Source organism: Schistocerca nitens, unplaced genomic scaffold, assembly GCF_023898315.1.
Source record: "Schistocerca nitens isolate TAMUIC-IGC-003100 unplaced genomic scaffold, iqSchNite1.1 HiC_scaffold_368, whole genome shotgun sequence".
NCBI lineage: Eukaryota > Metazoa > Arthropoda > Insecta > Orthoptera > Acrididae > Schistocerca > Schistocerca nitens.
Window position 1 is genome coordinate 100,690 of NW_026045902.1, and position 15,884 is coordinate 116,573.

The window sequence follows — 15,884 nt, forward strand, 5'->3', positions numbered from 1 at the left end:
TCAATGTAATTTTAAACGTAAGATAAAAATAGGCGTGCGTTAAAAGCTTCGCAAGAATCTGCAGAAAGGACGAAGTTCTTGTAAGTGTATACTAAGAGTAGATACTGTTGCCTTCACTTTACAGAACGGCACTTAAAGTAATTCGCGGTTAACATTAAGTTCTTGTACTATCTTCGTCTTTGACATAGTCTAATATCACAAAATTTTTCTTGTTTAATTTGTGAAGTGCACGTTAATAAGGTATATATGTGTAAATCTTTCACCTGTTGGGTAGAAGAAATAGAGACTTACATCTTATTTTCATATAGATTTAATTTTATTTATTAATTATTTAATGTCATTGCAGAAATGAAGATCATATTAGAAAATAGGGAAGCAGTTTTACATGAATCACAGTAATTTTGTCAAACCAGCTAGCTTCTACATTGATAACTTATGACAGGGTTTAGCACAACGAAAACAATCCTTGGAAAAAAAAAACCCTTGTGGAGATTACAATGTGGATTCCGCAGCCGCGGCCTGTACATTGACTCTCTTTGCCAGATTTCTCTCGGCAGATGAACACAATTCTTGTCCTGGACCGATGACATCGGGGTTCCACCGTGCTAATAGTCTCTCCCTGAGCAGAGGGAGAGTTGCATTGTTGCAAACGAATAAAACGAAAAGCAGTGGACCCTGTAACATCGTAGCTATATGGACATAGTACACGTACTGCGCTATGCCTTGTGCCTGGTGGAAGCCAATTCTAACAATCGTGCCTATGCCACTTAAAGTGACAGTCTTAACTGACATGTAAAGAATTAGTGTCTTTGAGCCAAACGCCTCTTTACTATAAATTTTGAGCTGCAGCATGGAATTACGAGTACGTCGGTACATGTATCCCACCAGTCCGAGACAAACCATATTGTAAGTTACTGACAGAGAAATTCCCGCGATGAATATTATACGACTGTGCAACAGGTAATATTCGCTCGTTCTTTCCAAAGCAATGGTTGCCGCCAGTACTACGCCCCAGGGTATTAGCGAACACAACAGCTGACGGCGGAATACCTTCCTTACTTCAGCACGTTCTAGGTCGCTAGGAAGCCTGAGGTGACGAACGCATGCGTACATTTGGTAGCAGAACGAGTTGAGCCAGATACAGTTCAGAAGAGTTAGTGCGCTATCGATCTGCACCGTCGTAGATAAGTCGGGGACACCGGCCATACGATACAAGACCTCAGAAAACAAGATCTGGACCATACCTGTTATCTGAAAGGACAAGAATATCTTTCCGGGCAAGTTACGTAAATTGGGAAGATACACGTACACTGCGGCAGTCAAAAATCGGAAGAGAATATTCACTGCTACAAACGTTATTTCTAAAGGTTCTAAGCCCTCGATTTTAAAATCCTTGTACTTCAAGGTGCTACTGTTTAGACTGTCTTTGTAGCTCAGTATTCTGTTTGTCGGCTTGTCTTCGCCCTGTACATAATATCCACAGTATGGTGAGTAAAATCCACGGTGGTCCATGGGGGCGCGACATGCGTCGAGATAACTTGTGGAAGCAAAATCGCGACACTTCAGCAGGAGAATAGCCCTGCAAACAGAGCAGACGGCGTCGGTTGCGTTGATCTGCGGGCAGGGTTGGTCGTCAGGACCACCGAAAACGCAGCGGGCATCGCGCACAGACTGAATCATACTGAAGGGGACATCCTGACAAATGCTGACAGAGTTGACAGTCATCCAGGCGAAGAGGCAGAGGTTGACGTTGGCCCTCTGCGTGTAGGCCAGGTAGCTGGTGACGGGTATGTGGGGCGACCCCTGCGACAGGTCGTGCCACAGCTGCACACGGCACTGCTCGCGCCGCTTAGTGGTTTCCGGAGGCAGGTCTTCCAGTGGGCACGTGGGGTGGTCCAGGGCGTTGGCCAACAGCTGCATGCAGCCAGTGTCCACGGACAGCGTAGCGTTGCTTTTGTCCTCCAGCTGCCACTCCTCGCCTGCAAGATCAATGACAGCAGTTGGGTGGTGGTTCTCGTCGTACGCTGAATGTGCCACAAATGCGGACAACTTTACACCATAAACGGTTATCGTATTATGCATGTCGCTACCAAACAATCACATATATGAGTATCTCAACAAAGCACGTCATTCTTACACTGCCAGCTGGTGTGAATTGAATAAGTGTTCTTCAGTATTCTCAGACACTTACGATGATTATATGAAGCTGGTATCTGTTGCGAAAGAACAGTTACCACTGGTGACCGTGCAGCGTCTCTAGAATAAAATGATAATTAAATCGAAACCCTTAGCTGTCGATAGGTGTTGTTGATATACATCAATGGGGACACCTGAAGATATGTGCTCCGACCAGGAGTCAAACCCGGGATGTCCTGCTTACATTGCAGATGCTCTATCCGTTTGAGCCACCGAGGGCACAGAAGATAGTGCGAATGCAGGGACGTATCCCTTGCACGCTTCCCGTGAGACCCATATTCCCAACTGTCCACAACCTACATTCGTAGTGTTCCTAATATGAGGGTCACTCCAAAAGAAATGCACGCAACTTTTTTTTAAATTCATCTTTTATGCTACATGTCTGAAAGTTTCACAGTGTGTAGATACATTCTTTAGGAACAATATTTTCATTTCTCTACATAATTTACATCCCTCTCAACTGCCTTACGTCATCTTGGAACCAGCGCCTATATACCCGCACGGTAAAATTCTGGACCAACCTGTTGGAGCCACTGTTTGACAGCGTGCACCTTGTTCTACGAAGAGAGTCTTTCAGTTTCCCAAAGAGATGATAGTCACATGGAGCCAGGTCGGGACTGTAGGGCGGGTGTTTCAATGTTGTCCATCCGAGGTTTGTGATCGCTTCCATGGTTTTTTGACTGATATGTGGCCGTGCATTGTCGTGTAACAGCAAAACATACTGCTTTTGCAGGTGTGGTCGAACACGACTCAGTCGAGCTTGAAGTTTCTGCTGTGTCGTGACATGCATCAGAATTTATGGTGGTTCCTCTTTGCATGATGTCCACAAGCAAGAGTCCTTCGGAATCGAAAAACACCGTAGCCAAAATTTTCTAGAAGAAGGTGTGGTTTTAAATTTATTTTTCTTGGGTGAATTTACATCATGCCACTCCAATGATTGCCTCTTGGTCTCTGGTGAAAAATGAGGGAGCCATTTTTCATCGCCTGTCACAATTCTTCCAAGAAATTCATCTCCACCACTCTCGTACCAAAAGTTCGCTGCATAGCGTTTTTCTTGTTTCTTTGTGAGCCACTGTCAACATCCTGGGAACCCACGTGGCACAAATCTTTTTTAACGGCAACACTTTCAGTATTGTGCAAACACTTCCTTCCCCTATCCCAACGTAGCGTGACAATTCGTTCACTGTGATGTGTCTGTCAGCAGTCACCAATTCGTTAACACTCTGCACATTGTCTGGGGTGTGTGCAGTACGAGGCCTGCCGCTGCGAGGACAATCCTCAATGTTGCCGTGCCGGCTTTCATCACCTAACTTGCTTGCCCACCGACTAACTGTACTGCGATCGACAGCAGCATCTCCATACACCTTTCTCAACCTCTTGTGGATGTTTCCAACTGTCTCGTTTTCACAGCACAGGAGTTCTATGGCAGTACGTCGCTTCTGACGAACGTCAAGTGTAGCAGCCATCTTGAAGACATGCTGTGACGGCGCCACTCACGGGAACAGGTTGAACTAAGTTTGAAAACAAAAGTATGTATCTACACACTGTAAAACTTTCACACATGCAGAATGATAACTGTATTTTTACAAAAATAGTGTGCATTTCTTTTGGAGTGACCCTCGTAGATATTTGCCCATTCAGTGGTATCTGTTCTTTCGGGAACATATACCATCTTCATACAGTTAAAGGCTACCCAGCCACTGACCTCCTTCTGTGCAAATGCGCACACTTTGCCCGAACTCTTACGGGACTCGTCAGGCTGGCGCGAGTAATGAGTGAATGGGCAAATACCTATTAGGAACACTACAAATGTAGGTTGTGAACAATTGGGACTGTGGGTCTCACAGGGAGGGTGCAAGGGATAAGTCCCTGCAGTCGCACTCTCCCCCGTGCCCTCGGTGGCTCAGATGGACAGAGCGTCTGCCATGTAAGCAGGAGATCACGGGTTCGAATGCTGGTCGGGCCACACATTTTCAGCTGTCCCCGTTGATGTATATCAACAACACCTGTCGGCAGCTAAGGGTTTCGATTTAATTTTCATTTCATTTGGGTTGAAGTTGTTGTTTGTTGTATTTTGTTACTATCCTGAAACTTTCTACGCTGACAGCGAAAAGGTGACCAGTTTTAAATTAATTTTAATTACAGTGTGGGTATATAAATGTAGACTAAAGAATCAACTTGCTTAAAATAATGAAGGGTAATTATTCAATCACTAGAAAGAAGGAAACTCATCGTCCACATACTATGAGCTATAATTTTGTACCGCCATTTTTGGTCCATTCTTCACAGCTGCAACTGCTAGTTTCAACAATCAATTCTAATTATGCTGCAGTCCTCTTCTAAACTTTACAGCACTTATTAATTCGTACTCTTTCAATATTAATATTTGATAACATGTCATTTAATGTTTCGAATACATCATAATTAATTATTCATGTTTTGTAGTAATAAGCAACATCCTTTGTTTCGTAAATGGCCTCAAAAACTGTAGCTGGTAAGAAAATTACAAGCACAATTGGTGCACGTTCATATTCAAATACTATCACAGAAAAGCTTGCAGAAACTCTTGAACTGATAAGGGCTGTCGAAATCACGTGTTGTTGTTGTGGTCTTCAGTCCAGAGACTGGTTTGATGCAGCTCTCCATGCTACTCTATCCTGTGCAAGCTTCTTCATCTCCCAGTACCTACTGCAACTTACATCCTTCTGAATCTGCTTAGTGTATTCATCTCTTGGTCTCCCTCTACGATTTTTACCCTCCACGGTTCCCTCCAATACTAAATTTGCCATCCCTTGATGTCTCAGAATATGTCCTACCAACCGGTCCCTTTTTCTAGTCATGTTGTGCCACAATCTCCTCTTCTCTCCAATTCTATTCAGTACCTCCTCATTAGTTATGTGATCTACCCATCGAACCTTTAGCATTCTTCTGTAGCACCACATTTCGAAAGCTTCTATTCTCTTATTGTCTAAACTATTTATCGTCCACGTTTCACTTCCATACATGGCTACACTAAATACAAATATTTTCAGAAAAGACTTCCTGACAAATCTATACCCGATGTTAATAAATTTCTCTTCTTCAGAAACGCTTTCCTTGCCATTGCCAGTCTACATTTTATATTCTCTCTATTTCGACCATCTTTGCTCCCCAAATAGCAAAACTCATTCTATAAGTGTCTCATTTCCTAATATAATTCCCTCAGCATCACCCGATTTAATTTGACTACATTCCATTATCCTTGTTTTCCTTTTGTTGATGTTCATCTTATATCCTCCTTTCAAGACACTGTTCAGTTCAACTGCTCTTCCAGGTCCTTTGCTGTATCTGACAGAATTACAATGTCATCGGCCAACCTCAATGTTTTTATTTCTTCTCCATGGATTTTAATTCCTACTCCGAATTTTTCTTTCGTTTCCTTTACTGCTTGCTCAATATACAGATTGAATAAAGTCGGGGATAGACTACAACCCTGTCTCACTCCCTTCCCAACCACTGCTTCCCTTTCATGCCCCTCGACCCTTTTAACTGCCATCTGATTTCTGTACAAATTGTAAATAGCCTTTCGCTCAATGTATTTGACCCCTGACATATTCAGATTTTGAAAGAGAGTATTCCAGTCAACATTGTCAAAAGCTTTCTCTAAGTCTACAAATGCTAGGAACGTAGGTTTGCCTTTTCTTAATCTATTTTCTAAGATAAGTCGTATGGTCAGTATTGCCTCACGTGTTCCAACATTTCTACGGAATCCAAACTGATCTTCCCCGAGGTCGACTTCTACCAGTTTTTCCATTCATCTGTAAAGAATTCTTGTTAGTATTTTGCAGCTGTGGCTTATTAAACTGATCGTTCGGTAATTTTCACATCTGTCAACACCTGCTTTCTTTGGGATTGGAATTATTATATTCTTCGTGAAGTCTGAGGGTATTTCGCCTGTCTCATACATCTTCTTCACTAGATGGTAGAGTTCTGTTACTTCAGAATCTCATAGGGAGTTGTAAATGCACGGAGTGGTCTAATAGGGCACTGATTAAATTATAAATTATAAATTATTCGTAAAAGCGCTGCACACGAAAAAGTATGGTCGCCCTACAGTGTCCTCAGTGCAAGATGAGCTGGCGTTTTACACCACACTGAAGCTGTCAGCCATTTCGCATTTCCTATCGATATATGATTTGAGGTCCATTCTTAAGAACTACGAGGGTTGGAACTTTAATAGAGGCAAATATTTATTTACAACTTACACAAAGCAGACACTTGTTTCGAAGTTTTCCTGTCCTTGTGTATAACCCCTTGCCAGCAATGTGGAAGTCGTAGGGCGCATGCGGCAGCGCCAGATGTGTTGATACACCGAGTGGAGAGGTCTGCTTCCTGACGAATCTCTGTGACAGTTCTGAAACGAATGCCATAAAGAGGTTCCTTCATCTCAGGAATCAAGCCCCATCGATCGACCAAATCAGTCGCAAGCTGTGCCACGCGAGACCGGACATTCTCCTGCAAAATGATGGGCGGATCTGTGCTGAAAGTGTAACCGCTTCTTTGTCTAAGCTGTTCATTTTTGAAACACAGCCTGCAATCCACCGCAGTCACAGGACTTAAGCCCCTGTGATTTCAACTTGATTCCTAACGTGAAGGAAGCACTACTTGGCAATCGTTTCAGACCTGTTACAGAGATTCGGGAAATAGACCGCTCCTCTCGATCTATCAACACAACTGGCACTGCTAAAACTATCCTACAAGTTCCACCTCACTGACAACTGGTTACACACAATTCTGGTGACTACTCTGAAGGACCGTAAAGCTTTGAAACATTTAACAAGTTGGTTTGTGTGTACATCCTGCGTAGCAAGCATATAAATACTTATTTTGTAAATAAAACTGCCTTTTCCTGCTGCTAGTTACTTTATTTATCCCAGACGCGTTTCGCCTTCTCCTGCTCTAAGGCGTCTTCAGTGGTATCTATGACGACACAGTTTTGTTAGTTTTAGATTATGAAACAGATCTCTTCGTGATTTATTGTAAAAAAAAAGTAATTACTTGCGATTTGCTGATCTGCATGTCCTCACATCTAGCATGGAGGTCGCTCTACCACTTTTATCACTGCCGTATAATCACATCTTTGTGTTCTCGCCTTCCACAAACTGTTCACCGTGTTTCTCGCTCTTTTTCGTGGTGGAATATTGTTCTTTTGCCACTCGATACAACTACACTCCTGGAAATTGAAATAAGAACACCGTGAATTCATTGTCCCAGGAAGGGGAAACTTTATTGACACATTCCTGGGGTCAGATACATCACATGATCACACTGACAGAGCCACAGGCACATAGACACAGGCAACAGAGCATGCACAATGTCGGCACTAGTACAGTGTATATCCACCTTTCGCAGCAATGCAGGCTGCTATTCTCCCATGGAGACGATCGTAGAGATGCTGCATGTAGTCCTGTGGAACGGCTTGCCATGCCATTTCCACCTGGCGCCTCAGTTGGACCAGCGTTCGTGCTGGACGTGCAGACCGCGTGAGGCGACGCTTCATCCAGTCCTAAACATGCTCAATGGGGGACAGATCCGGAGATCTTGCTGGCCAAGGTAGTTGACTTACACCTTCTAGAGCACGTTGGGTGTCACGGGATACATGCGGACGTGCATTGTCCTGTTGGAACAGCAAGTTCCCTTGCCGGTCTAGGAATGGTAGAACGATGGGTTCGATGACGGTTTGGATGTACCGTGCACTATTCAGTGTCCCCTCGACGATCACCAGTGGTGTACGGCCAGTGTAGGAGATCGCTCCCCACACCATAATGCCGGGTGTTGGCCCTGTGTGCCTAGGTCGTATGCAGTCCTGATTGTGGCGCTCACCTGCACGGCGCCAAACACGCATACGACCATCATTGGCACCAAGGCAGAAGCGACTCTCATCGCTGAAGACGACACGTCTCCATTCGTCCCTCCATTCACGCCTGTCGCGACACCACTGGAGGCGGGCTGCTCGATGTTGGGGCGTGAGCGGAAGACGGCCTAACGGTGTGCGGGACCGTAGCCCAGCTTCATGGAGACGGTTGCGAATGGTCCTCGCCGATACCCCAGGAGCAACAGTGTCCCTAATTTGCTGGGAAGTGGCGGTGCGGTCCCCTACGGCACTGCGTAGGATCCTACGGTCTTGGGGTGCATCCGTGCGTCGCTGCGGTCCGGTCCCAGGTCGACGGGCACGTGCATCTTACGCCGACCACTGGCGACAACATCGATGTCCTGTGGAGACCTCACGCCCCACGTGTTGAGCAATTCGGCGGTACGTCCACCCGGCCTCCCGCATGCCCACTATACGCCCTCGCTCAAAGTCCGTCAAGTGCACATACGGTTCACGTCCACGCTGTCGCGGCATGCTACCAGTGTTAAAGACTGCGATGGAGCTCCGTATGCCACGGCAAACTGTCTGACACTGACGGCGGCGGTGCACAAATGCTGCGCAGCTAGCGCCATTCGACGGCCAACACCGCGGTTCCTGGTGTGTCCGCTGTGCCGTGCGTGTGATCATTGCTTGTACAGCCCTCTCGCAGTGTCCGGAGCAAGTATGGTGGGTCTGACACACCGGTGTCAATGTGTTCTTTTTTCCATTTCCAGGAGTGTATTTCACTGAAACTGTTGCAGGAGAGCACCTGTTTGCCGAGTGATGTGTGGGAGGGCGTAGTCATGGAGAATGTGTACACCCTTGCTGAACATTCCTCTTCTCCGGTTCTGAATTGCCCGTTTGAGTTTTTTTCAGAGTCTCACAGTACCTTTCAGCATTAAATGTGGTCCCAGCGATTCAGCTCCGACGACGAGGTGAAAGAAGTCCATAACTTTCTAAACAGCGTCTACAAAAAATCATCGACAGAAATGGTGACTATGTCGAAAAATAGCTAAATGTTCAAGCCGTAAACAGATGTAAACCATTGTAGAAATAAACAGGTCTATGTAAAAAATAGGAGACCTTACTTTTGGGATTACTCTCGTAACCTTTAGTCGTTGGCTGACGGACTGTCGTATGATTCGATTTAGCATGGTCTTTGCATGCTACTGACTTATCATCTCCTGCAGATCATTCAATGGCCCACCCAACGCCATTCTCCACATCCATAATTGGCGGCATCTTCTGTCATAATAACCCCAACAGTCCCTGTGATGTGTCAGTGTGTACGATCAAGTGTGTGTTGAGTGTGCAAGGTAAGTATCCCTCTCTTTCTTAGAAAAACGTTTTGATGCTAGGATGCTATATATTCGACATACGACTTTAAACTGAATTATAGCAAACAGTTTTTCCATCAAGTTATCGTATCTCAATCACTGACTTAAAATTATCATCGTAGTTTCCGTTTTATTTAAAATTCCTGTCTGTCATTCTTATCTTAAGGTTGTTCCTAGGTTATTTCAAGCACTGCCTTGAAATTAGCAGCAGATTTTTCTTTCTTTAATATTTCCGACGTATCTTGATTCTTCAAAAGATAAGAATGGCGCTTGCCAAGTTGCTGCAATGTCGTACACAACATAAAAACGTAAAAGGTTTCACACAATTTATTTTTAAATGGGAGAGGAAGGGACTAAGTGCGCCTGCTTTTCGAATCGAACCACTAACCAGCTCAAGCAGGTCAAGCTTTTACACTTTCCTCAACACACTACTGACTAATTGTCTCCGCTTCCCTGTACCTCTCATTTTGCAATGATATTAATTTCTCTGGACTCAGCATTTAAAATGAAAAACATCCACAGGTACAACTTCTTCAGACATGTATAAAATGCGCCTCTTTCAGATAAAAAGAAAAAACACTCCCCCTTCAGACCACGGGTGGCCTAACGGGACCATCCGACCGCCGTGTCATCCGCCAAGGAGGATGCGGATAGGAGGGGCGTGGGGTCAGCACACCGCTCTCCCGGTCGTTATGATGGTATTCTTGACCGAAGCCGCTACTATTCGGTCGAGTAGCTCCTCAATTGGCATCACGAGGCTGAGTGCACCCCGAAAAATGGCAACAGCGCATGGTGGCCGGATGGTCACCCATCCAAGCGCCGTCCACGCCCAACAGCGCTTAACTTCGCTGATCTCACGGGAACCAGTGTATCCACTGCGGCAAGGCCGTTGCTCCTTTCAGGTAACATCGGTAAATTAAATTAAAAAAATACTTAGGTACACTAAGGTGACAAATGTCATGTGGTAGAAATATGCACATATACATTTGGCTGTAGTATAGCGTTCACGAGGTATAAAAGGGCAGTGTACTGGCGGAGCTATCATGTGTACTCAGGCGATTCGTATGGTTTCCGACGTGATTAGGGCGCGCGACGGTTATTAACAGACTCTGAAAGCCGAATGTCTTCACTTAACGACCTAGAGCAGCGGCGATTGCGTAGAGTTGTCACTGCTAACACACAACGAGGACTGCGTGACACAACCTCAGAAATCAATGTGAGATCTACGACGAATGGACCCGTTACGATAGCGTGGCGAAAAGTGTTAATGGGCTATGGCAGCAGACGGCCAACCCACGTGCCTTTGGTAAAAGCACGCTTCTCCTGGGCTTTTGGGTATATCAGTTGGATCCTAGACGACTAGAAAACTGTGGCCTGGTCAGATGAGTCCCGGTTTCAGTTGGTAAGAGCTGATGGTGGGATTACAATGTGGCGCAATTCGCACGAACCCATGGACACACGTTGTCAACAAGGCATTAGACAAGCTGGTGGTGCCCCCAAAATGGTGTGGGCTATGTTTACAAGGAATGAACTGGGTGCTCTAGTCCAACTGAACCCATCATAAACTGGAAATGGTCATGTTCGGCTACTTGGAGGCCACTTACAACCGTACTTGGACCTCATGTCCCCAAACAATGATGCACAGTGTCACCGGGCCACAACTGTTGGCGATTGGTTTGAAGAACATTCTGGACAATTCGAGAATATGATTTGGCCACCTAGATCGCCCGACACGAATCCCATTGAACATTTGTTGGACATAATTGAAAGGTCAGTGCGTGCGCAAAATCCTGCAGCGGTAATACTCTCGCAAATATGGACTGTTATAGAGACAGTCGTTGTTGTTTTGGTCTTCAGTCCAGAAACTGGTTTGATTCAGCTCTCCGAGCTACTCTATTCTGTGCCACCATCATCCTTATGAATCTGCTTAGTGTATTCATCTCTTGGTCTCCCTCCACGCTACCGTCCAATACTAACTGGTGATCGCTTGATGCCTCAGAGCATGTCCTACCTACCGAGCCTTTCATCTAGTCAAGTTGTGCCACAAATTCCTCTCCCCAATTCCGTTCAGTACTTCGTCATTAGTTACGTGATCTACCCCTTTAATCTTCAACATTCTTCTATAGAACCAAATTTGGAGAGCTTCTATTCTCTTCTTGTCTAAACTATTTATCATCCGTGTTTCATTTTCATGGCTGCACTCCATACAAATACTACCAGAAAAGACTTCCTCACACTTAAAACTGTACTCGATGTTAAGAAACTTCTTTTCTTCAGGAACGCTTTCCTTGTCATTGCCAGTCTACATTTTATATTCTCTCAACGTCGACCATCATCAGCGGTTATTTTGCTTCCCAAATAGCAAAACTCCTTTACTCCTTTAAGTGTCCCATTTCCTAATGTCATTCCCTCAGCATCACCTGATTTAATTCAACTACATTCTAATATCCACGATTTGCTTTTGTTGATGTTCATCTTATATCCTCCTTTCAAGACACTGTTCAGTTCAACTGCTCTTCCGGGTCCTTTGCTCTCTCCGACAGAATTACAATGTCATCGGCAGACATATGGCGGTATGGCTCAGTATTCCTGCGGGGACTTCAAACGACTTGTTGACTCGATGCCAGGTCGTGTGGCTGCATTATATCGAGCAAAAGGAGGCCCGATACTGTGTTAGAAGGTATCCCATGGTTTTTTTCATATCAGTGCGAGCAGCCACGCAAAGAATAATTTCGTTTCAAGTTGGATTTTCATGTCACACAACATTTATAAGAAACTGACAGAAAAGGGTAATTTCTAGACAGTCGAAGACAGAATCTCAGGTTTCTCCATATACAGTGAGAGAAATCAGATGAGCCATGACTGGGCAATCAGTTATTTACAAAGCCTCAATGTAATTTTAAACATAAGATAAAAATAGGCATGCGTTAAAAGCTTCGCAAGAATCTGCAGAAAGGACGAAGTTCTTGTAAGTGTATACTAAGAGTAGATTCTGTTGCCTTCACTTTACAGAACGGCACTTAAAGTAATTCGCGGTTAACATTAAGTTCTTGTACTATCTTCGTCTTTGACATAGTCTAATATCACAAAATTTTTCTTGTTTAATTTGTGAAGTGCACGTTAATAAGGTATATATGTGTAAATCTTTCACCTGTTGGGTAGAAGAAATAGAGACTTACATCTTATTTTCATATAGATTTAATTTTATTTATTAATTATTTAATGTCATTGCAGAAATGAAGATCATATTAGAAAATAGGGAAGCAGTTTTACATGAATCACAGTAATTTTGTCAAACCAGCTAGCTTCTACATTGATAACTTATGACAGGGTTTAGCACAACGAAGACAATCCTTGAAAAAAAAAACCACTTGTGGAGATTACAATGTGGATTCCGCAGCCGCGGCCTGTACATTGACTCTCTTTGCCAGATTTCTCTCGGCAGATGAACACAATTCTTGTCCTGGACCGATGACATCGGGGTTCCACCGTGCTAGTAGTCTCTCCCTGAGCAGAGGGAGAGTTGCATTGTTGCAAACGAATAAAACGAAAAGCAGTGGACCCTGTAACATCGTAGCTATATGGACATAGTACACGTACTGCGCTATGCCTTGTGCCTGGTGGAAGCCAATTCTAACAATCGTACCTATGCCACTTAAAGTGACAGTCTTAGCTGACATGTAAAGAATTAGTGTCTTTGAGCCAAACGCCTCTTTACTATAAATTTTGAGCTGCCGCATGGAATTACGAGTACGTCGGTACATGTATCCCACCAGTCCAAGGCAAACCATATTGTAAGTTACTGACAGAGAAATTCCCGCGATGAATATTATACGACTGTGCAACAGGTAATATTCGCTCGTTCTTTCCAAAGCAATGGTTGCCGCCAGTACTACGCCCCAGGGTATTAGCGAACACAACAGCTGACGGCGGAATACCTTCCTTACTTCAGCACGTTCTAGGTCGCTAGGAAGCCTGAGGTGACGAACGCATGCGTACATTTGGTAGCAGAACGAGTTGAGCCAGATACAGTTCAGAAGAGTTAGTGCGCTATCAATCTGCACCGTCGTAGATAAGTCGGGGACACCGGCCATACGGTACAAGACCTCAGAAACCAAGATCTGGATCATACCTGTTATCTGAAAGGACAAGAATATCTTTCCGGGCAAGTTACGTAAATTGGGAAGATACACGTACACTGCGGCAGTCAAAAATCGGAAGAGAATATTCATTGCTACAAACGTTATTTCTAAAGGTTCTAAGCCCTCGATTTTAAAATCCTTGTACTTCAAGGTGCTACTGTTTAGACTGTCTTTGTAGCTCAGTATTCTGTTTGTCGGCTTGTCTTTGCCCTGTACATAATATCCACAGTATGGTGAGTAAAATCCACGGTGGTCCATGGGGGCGCGACATGCCTCGAGATAACTTGTGGAAGCAAAATCGCGACACTTCAGGAGGAGAATAGCCCTGCAAACAGAGCAGACGGCGTCGGTTGCGTTGAGTTGCGGGCAGGGTTGGTCGTCAGGACCACCGAAAACGCAGCGGGCATCGCGCACAGACTGAATCATACTGAAGGGGACGTCCTGGCAAATGCTGACAGAGTTGACAGTCATCCAGGCGAAGAGGCAGAGGTTGACGTTGGCCCTCTGCGTGTAGGCCAGGTAGCTGGTGACGGGTATGTGGGGCGACCCCTGCGACAGGTCGTGCCACAGCTGCACACGGCACTGCTCGCGCCGCTTAATGGTTTCCGGAGGCAGGTCTTCCAGTGGGCACGTGGGGTGGTCCAGGGCGTTGGCCAACAGCTGCATGCAGCCAGTGTCCACGGACAGCGTAGCGTTGCTTTTGTCCTCCAGCTGCCACTCCTCGCCTGCAAGATCAATGACAGCAGTTGGGTGGTGGTTCTCGTCGTACGCTGAATGTGCCACAAATGTGGACAACTTTCCACCATAAACGGTTATCGTAATATGCATGTCGCTACCAAACAATCCCATATATGAGTATCTCAACACGGTGTGTTATTCTTACACTGCCAGCTGGTGTGAATTGAATAAGTTTTCTTCAGTATTCTCAGACACTTACGATGATTATATGAAGCTGGTATCTGTTGCCGAAAGAACAGTTACCACTGATGACCGTGCAGCGTCTCTAGAATAAAATGATAATTAAATCGAAACCCTTAGCTGTCGATAGGTGTTGTTGATATACATCAATGGGGACACCTGAAGATATGTGCTCCGACCAGAAGTAAACCCGGGATGTCCTGCTTACATTGCAGATGCTCTATCCGTTTGAGCCACCGAGGGCACAGAAGATAGTGCGAATGCAGGGACGTATCCCTTGCACGCTTCCCGTGAGACCCATATTCCCAACTGTCCACAACCTACATTCGTAGTGTTCCTAATATGAGGGTCACTCCAAAAGAAATGCACACAACTTTTTTTTAAATCCATCTTTTATGCTACATGTCTGAAAGTTTCACAGTGTGTAGATACATTCTTTAGGAACAATATTTTCATTTCTCTACATAATTTACATCCCTCTCAACTGCCTTACGTCATCTTGGAACCAGCGCCTAAATACCCGCACGGTAAAATTCTGGACCAACCTGTTGCTGCCACTGTTTGACACCGTGCACAAGGGAGTCATCATCTTCAAACCTTGTTCTACGAAGAGAGTCTTTCAGTTTCCCAAAGAGATGATAGTCACATGGAGCCAGGTCAGGACTGTAGGGCAGGTGTTTCAGTGTTGTCCATCCGAGGTTTGTGATCGCTTCCATGGTTTTTTGACATATGTGGCCGTGCATTGTCGTGTAACAGCAAAACATACTGCTTTTGCAGATGTGGTCGAACACGACTCAGTCGAGCTTGAAGTTTCTGCTGTGTCGTCACATGCATCAGAATTTATGGTGGTTCCTCTTTGCATGATGTCCACAAGTAAGAGTCCTTCGGAATCGAAAAACATCGTAGCCAAAATTTTCTAGAAGAAGGTGTGGTTTTAAATTTATTTTTCTTGGGTGAATTTACATCATGCCACTCCAATGATTGCCTCTTGGTCTCTGGTGAAAAATGAGGGAGCCATTTTTCATCGCCTGTCACAATTCTTCCAAGAAATTCATCTCCACCACTCTCGTACCAAAAGTTCGCTGCATAGCGTTTTTCTTGTTTCTTTGTGAGCCACTGTCAACATCCTGGGAACCCACGTGGCACAAATCTTTTTTAACGGCAACACTTTCAGTATTGTGCAAACACTTCCTTCCCCTATCCCAACGTAGCGTGACAATTCGTTCACTGTGATGTGTGTCAGCAGTCACCAATTCGTTAACTCTCTGCACATTGTCGGGTGTGTGCAGTACGAGGCCTGCCGCTGCGAGGACAATCCTCAATGTTGCCGTGCCGGCTTTCATCACCTAACCTGCTTGCCCACCGACTAACTGTACTGCGATCGACAGCAGCATCTCCGTA

The 15,884-nt window shown here is 45.0% G+C and overlaps 1 protein-coding gene across 1 annotated transcript; it reads right to left on the reverse strand.

Annotated features, from left to right (window-relative positions):
• Positions 1-452: 452 nt before the first annotated feature.
• Positions 453-14,393, reverse strand: LOC126229247 (uncharacterized). Its single transcript, XM_049942305.1, has 2 exons — positions 13,070-14,393; positions 453-758 (listed from the first exon to the last, which is right to left on the reverse strand). Exons 1-2 carry the CDS (start codon positions 14,391-14,393, stop codon positions 493-495), a joined length of 1,590 nt encoding a protein of 529 aa, XP_049798262.1. The 3' UTR covers positions 453-492.
• Between the last annotated feature and the right edge of the window lie 1,491 nt (positions 14,394-15,884).

Excerpts from the sequence above, each read along its gene's own strand:
- LOC126229247 (XM_049942305.1), bottom strand. The coding sequence starts at position 14,393 with ATGCATATTACGATAACCGTTTATGGTGGAAAGTTGTCCACATTTGTG. Across the intron at positions 759-13,069 it reads TGTCACTTTAAGTGGCATAG|GCACGATTGTTAGAATTGGC; the intron begins GTACGATTGTTA and ends TAAGTGGCATAG.